Source organism: Nicotiana attenuata, chromosome 1 (genome assembly GCF_001879085.1).
Source record: "Nicotiana attenuata strain UT chromosome 1, NIATTr2, whole genome shotgun sequence".
Taxonomy (NCBI): domain Eukaryota; kingdom Viridiplantae; phylum Streptophyta; class Magnoliopsida; order Solanales; family Solanaceae; genus Nicotiana; species Nicotiana attenuata.
In genome coordinates, this window is record NC_031989.1 from 69969813 (window position 1) to 69976193 (window position 6381).

The 6381-nt window shown below is 38.0% G+C and overlaps 1 protein-coding gene across 1 annotated transcript; it reads left to right on the forward strand.

Moving 5' to 3' along the window:
* Window positions 365-4001, forward strand: LOC109228385 (stachyose synthase). The gene is made up of 4 exons (XM_019393528.1): window positions 365-2235; window positions 2340-2517; window positions 2610-2977; window positions 3292-4001. Exons 1-4 carry the CDS (start codon window positions 754-756, stop codon window positions 3877-3879), a joined length of 2616 nt encoding a protein of 871 aa, XP_019249073.1. The 5' UTR covers window positions 365-753; the 3' UTR covers window positions 3880-4001.

Here is a 6381-nt window from a genome sequence, read left to right on the forward strand (position 1 = left end):
TTTCTCAACCGTCTCTTGTTTATTTACTAAACAAAACCTTCTCTTTTTTAAATGTCTTAACATTTATCCACCTTCCAATATTTTATTGTAGTTTTCATTACTTCAGTTAAATAATTTAATGCCGTCTACTGGAGCACTTTCGTTTTTAAAATATACTCTTAATGTTCCAAATCAATAGACAATAGTCTTATTTCCTACATTATTTTCCATGTCTTATCTTCTATTGTAGTTCTAGATTAAAATTGTGTCCAGCCTGAATTTAAAATGGTTAGTCCCCCGTTTTATATTAAAAACAAATTTGAAATTCTTCAAGATATTTACATCCTCTCTGCTTATGGACATAAGAAAAAAGTTGAACTTTTATTTGAAGTAAATAAGGACACATTAATTGCGGAGCAATTCCAGGTAAGGTCCCATTGCTCAACACACATGAACTTCCCTCTATATATATCTTCGCTCTCTGCTTCCTATGCATTCAACTCTCAACTCTTGATATACATTCATTCACCTTCTTTCTTTTCTTTAGACACAAACAACTCTGAGCTACTCTTTAGCTTCTTACACTTTTTTTTTTTTTTTTTAACAGAAACCATAGAAGAATTTGTCCCTTAATTCTGATTCCTTTGCTGTACGTGCGTTATAGTTTGTTCTCTCTTCTTCATTCTAAAAGCTAGCAATAGAAAAAGCTTCTTTTTTGAACCAACTGGCGCAACTTCTCTTCTCATTTCTGCCCTCTGTTTTATTTCCCCTGTCATGGCACCCCCAAATGATCCAATTCATTCAATTTTCAACGTCCTCATGAAAACCCATAGCTATTTTGAATTATCTGATGGCAAACTCTTGGCCAAAAACGTTCCATTACTCTTTGAAGTTCCCAACAACGTCAGTTTTTCTACCTTCTCTTCAGTTTGCCGAACATCCGATGCTCCACTTCCCCTGTTCCATCGTGCGCATTCAACATCTTTCAATGGCGGTTTCTTAGGATTCAGAAAAGAGGAGCCATCTCACCGTTTGATGAATTCATTGGGAAAATTCAGTGACAGAAATTTCCTCAGCATTTTCAGGTTCAAGACCTGGTGGTCAACACAGTGGGTGGGAAATTCTGGTTCAGATTTACAAATGGAAACCCAATGGCTCCTATTAGATGTCCCTGAGATTAAATCCTACGTCATTATTATACCAATAATTGAAGGGAAATTCAGGTCTGCACTTCACCCTGGCACAAACGGTCATGTCCATATTTGTGCTGAAAGTGGTTCTAGCCAAGTAAAAGAATCATCCTTTGGCGCGATCGCGTATATTCATGTATCTGATAATCCTTACAACTTGATGAAAGAGGCTTATACTGCACTTAGAGTTTATTTAAATACATTTAAGCTCTTAGAAGAGAAATCACTCCCACCAATTGTTAATAAATTTGGTTGGTGCACTTGGGATGCTTTTTATTTAACTGTAGAACCAGCAGGGGTTTGGCATGGAGTGAATGAATTTTCCCAAGCTGGAATTTCTCCTAGCTTTCTTATTATTGATGATGGTTGGCAAAGTATCAATTTTGATGATCAAGATTCACAGGAAGATGCAAAAAATTTGGTTCTTGGTGGGACCCAAATGACTGCTAGGCTCCACAGGTTAGATGAAGGTGAAAAATTCAGAAAGTACAAGGCTGGATCTTTGTTGGGGCCTAATCCTCCACTTTTTGACCACAAGAAACCAAAGATGTTAATTTGTAAGGCAATTGAGATTGAGCATGCTGAGAAGGCACGTGACAAGGTGGCTGTTACTGACATGTCAGAGTTGGATACAATGATTGAGAAAATGAAGAAAGAACTGTATGACATGTTTGGTGGGGACCAGTTATTAATTGTACGCGAGCAAGATGGTGATGAATTGCGATTTAACAACCAAGGCTTTAGTAAGCCAGAGGACACAGGGATGAAAGCGTTTACTAAGGATTTGAGAACACATTTCAAAGGCCTAGATGATATTTACGTGTGGCACGCGTTGTGTGGTGCTTGGGGTGGTGTAAGGCCTGGAACTGCCCACCTTAATTCCAAGATAATCCCTTGTAAACTTTCTCCGGGGCTTGAAGGGACGATGGATGACCTTGCAGTGGTCAAAATAGTGGAAGATGGCATTGGACTTGTTCATCCTGATCAAGCTGATGATTTTTATGATTCAATGCATTCTTACCTTTCTAATGTGGGAATTACAGGCGTTAAAGTCGATGTTATTCATGTAGGTTCTCCCAATATTCTGCACTTACAATTTAGTTTTAGCAAGTGGTTTATTGCCTTCATTTTATTTTACAAGCAATTTTTAATTGGTAATTTTTCATGCAGACACTTGAATATATCAGTGAGGAGTATGGTGGTCGAGTTGAGCTCGCAAAGAAATATTACAATGGGCTGTCAAAATCCCTAGCAAAGAATTTCAAAGGTACAGGACTCGTATCCAGCATGCAACAATGTAATGACTTTTTCTTCCTAGGAACAAAGCAAATCTCAATGGGAAGAGTTGGTAAGATTTTTTTACTATCCTTTTCATAGTGTAAATATAACAGAACACATGTAAGCTAATACTTGTGGTGGTTGATAAAAAAATTATTACAGGGGATGATTTTTGGTTCCAAGATCCAAATGGTGATCCCAATGGAGTATACTGGTTACAGGGGGTACATATGATTCATTGTGCTTATAACAGCATGTGGATGGGTCAGATAATACAACCAGATTGGGACATGTTTCAATCTGATCATGTTTGTGCCAAATTCCATGCTGGATCCAGGGCTATATGTGGGGGACCTGTTTATGTGAGTGATTCCTTAGGTGGCCATGATTTTGATCTTTTAAAGAAGCTAGTTTTCCCTGATGGTACAATTCCAAAGTGCCAATATTTTGCACTTCCAACTAGAGACTGCATCTTCAAGAATCCACTATTTGATGGCAAAACCATACTCAAGATTTGGAACTTCAACAAGGTATGCAAACAAACAATTTTAATTAAAAATGTGAATTAGATTTAGCATGCCAATTTGTATGATCATTTTCAAGTAGAGGTAGCAAATTCATCTCACTTTTACTAATCCACTAAGTTTAAATGGGTTGGTTATAATCTGTTTGTTGACTTGATTCAACAAGTTGAACTTGAAATGATCCATCAAACTATTGATTCAAAACCCATCATATAATCTAATTACGTGGGTCAAAATGCAACTCAAACATATAAAATAAAATTTGGAATTTTGACCTATCTAACCTGCCTATTTACGCGTTGTTTTCTTCTTGGCCATAGTGTGGAGGTGTCATTGGTGCATTCAATTGCCAAGGAGCAGGGTGGGATCCAAAGGAGAGAAGAATCAAGGGATACTCGCGGTGCTACAAGCCAATGACAGGGTCAGTCCATGTGAATGACATTGAATGGGACCAACTGAAAGAAGCATCTGAAATGGGCAAAGCAGAGGAATATGCTGTGTATCTTAACCAAGCTGAGAAATTATTCTTGACAAAGCCATTCTCAGACACAATTCCAATGGCCATAAAACCATCTTCTTTTGAAATATTTAGTTTTGTACCTATCAAACAACTCAGTTCCATTGCTAAATTTGCTCCAATTGGACTCACCAATATGTTCAACAGTGGAGGAACAATACAAGGATTGCAATACGAGGAGGCTACTTGTATTGGTGCTAATGCAAGTGCAAAAGTTGAAGTTAAAGGTGGTGGGAATTTCTTGGCTTACTCAAGTGTATCACCTATCAAGTGTTACTTGAATGGTGCTGAAATTGAGTTTGAATGGTCTTCTGAAGATGGAAAATTGACCCTCAATCTATCTTGGATTGAAGAGGCCAATGGCATTTCTAATGTAACTTTTCATTTTTAGTGCATTAACCTTGGCAAGATGCTGCTCAAGTTTGAGAATTATTATAATACTAATAGCTAAGTAATTGTAATGCTATTAAAGTATGTTTTATGTGAAGTTTTCACATTTTTTCTTCTTTTTAACTCTCTTCGGGTTACTTTTCTCCTTTTGTTACATAATTTTTTGGAAAAATGACACTCTATAGCCGCTCTCAAAATAAAAACATATATATATATATATATATTACAAATTTCATACACTATTTCACCGAATGTAATAGTTTCTGGCGCGGTCTATAATTGAAAAAAGTCCTAATCCTTTTTCAATTTCTTTTTAGTTGTATTGTGATACGCAATCATGTAAATTGTCAACTGTGATTATTTACAAGGTGATTTACTCTAATAATACTATGTATCCTCATATTGGGGTATGATTGTAAAACTTATCACACGCCGATTTTTGTTTTAAACTTAGTTAATTTAGGAGTAAACATTAAGTAAATGGCAAACTACATTTTTGAGATGATTTAACGTTCATTTGCCTTTTCTTTTTCATGTATCCCAATTGTGAATGTTCAATTCTAATATTTGAAATAATTTGGATTTTAGTAACTTCGAAACACATGTTTAGATGGTGTATATGGTCAAAATCGTATGCCTCCGATTTATAGGCCCGAGTCCGGGCGAGGTCGAGTTCGAGACCGGTTGACCAGACTTGAGCTCGAAGACAGAGTGTGATGCTCGGAGATAGGAGTGCGAGGAATACTGGGGCTAAGTGTGTTCGACCCCCGAAATAGTACCGTTATGGATTTGTACCAGAACGAGCTAAATTCCTGCCACGTCCCCAAAGTCATGGCGCAAATTCTGAAATAAGATTGTACGATTCCGTACTAGGCGGTTAGACAGCTGTATCAAGAATATTCCCTACTGTAAATAGAAATATTCCTTATTTGGGGGTTCCCCTATTATATAAAGGGAACCCCAATCATTTGTAAGATCATCTTATCACTGAGCAAAGAATATACTCTCTACCTTTTTCGCCTACTGTTCATCAGCATTGTCCTTTAGCTCTATTGTTCTTACTTTGCTTTTATTACTTAATTGTTCTTATTATTCCAAGCCTACCTCGAGGTCACTGCTGCTGAGTAACATTGGTTTGATTTATTTGTCTCTTTCATTTCTACTTCATACTTCTTGATTATTAATTGATATTGAACTAAATCACATATCTTTAAAATCACAAATCAAATATAATTGTTACTCATATTTTCAAGGTAAACAGTTTGGCGCCCCCGTGAGGCTAAAGATAATAGTGATTATTTCTTTACTGATTCTCGTTACACGTTGTCTTTACACTTTTTGTTGTCAAGATTTTTTGATTCTTAGGCTTAACCATGTCTAGCACACAAAACGCACCTGTTCATGACAATAAAGGTCTTGGGGAAAACAACAGTATAGGGGTCAGCGTACTACCAATAAACCCTAAGGAAGTGCCAAATATGGAGCCAGTTGATATCAACTCACATAATGCTCTAAACGTGGATTCAGGCATAGACCCCGCAAGGAATGCACACAGAGAAGCCCGACCAGGAGACCAAGGAACACCAGGAGTCGGAGATGGGGGAGTCAGCCTCCAAGTGATATTCGAGATGCTACAGACTCAGCAAATCGCCATCGCTCAACTTCAAAGTCAAAAAAAAACTCCGAGCATAGCTGAACATGAAAACAATCAACGTGCTGAGCCGACGCCAGAAAGGTCAAATGATAACGGCTCGGGGACTGACCCCACGATTATGAAGATGCTCGAGGATCTCACTAAGAGGATCGAGTCTGGAGAAAAGAAAATTGAAGACAATGATAAGATGGTGGAAACTTATAACTCCCGTGTAGACCAGATACCGGGGGAACCTCCAGTTTTGAAAGGATTAGATGCCAAAAAATTTATACAAAAACCATTCCCTCAGAGTGCGGCTCCGATGCCCATTCCCAAAAATTTTTGCCTTCCCGATATACCCAAATATAATGGAACAACCGACCCCAACGAGCATACCACTTCATACACTTGCGGAATCAAAGGATATGATTTGAATGACGATGAGGTCGAATCAGTCTTGTTAAAACAGTTTGGAGAAACGTTGTCGAAAGGAGCTATGATTTGGTATCACAACTTAGCTCCTAACTCTATTGACTCGTTTGCTATGTTAGCAAATGCCTTTGTGAAAGCACACGTCGGGGCCATAAAGGTGGCCACAAGAAAATCGGATGTCTTCAAAATAAAATAAAGGAACGACAAGATGTTAAGGGAGTTCGTGTCCAAGTTTCAGATGGAAAGAATGGCATTACCACCGGTCTCCAATGACTGGGCAGTACAAGCTTTCATGCAGGGGTTGAATGAAAGGAGCTCGATCGCGTCTCGGCAATTAAAATAGAACTTGATCGAGTATCCAGCTGTGACATGGTAAGATGTGCACAACCGTTACCAATAAAAAATCAGGGTTGAGGACGATCAGTTGGGACCCCCTCG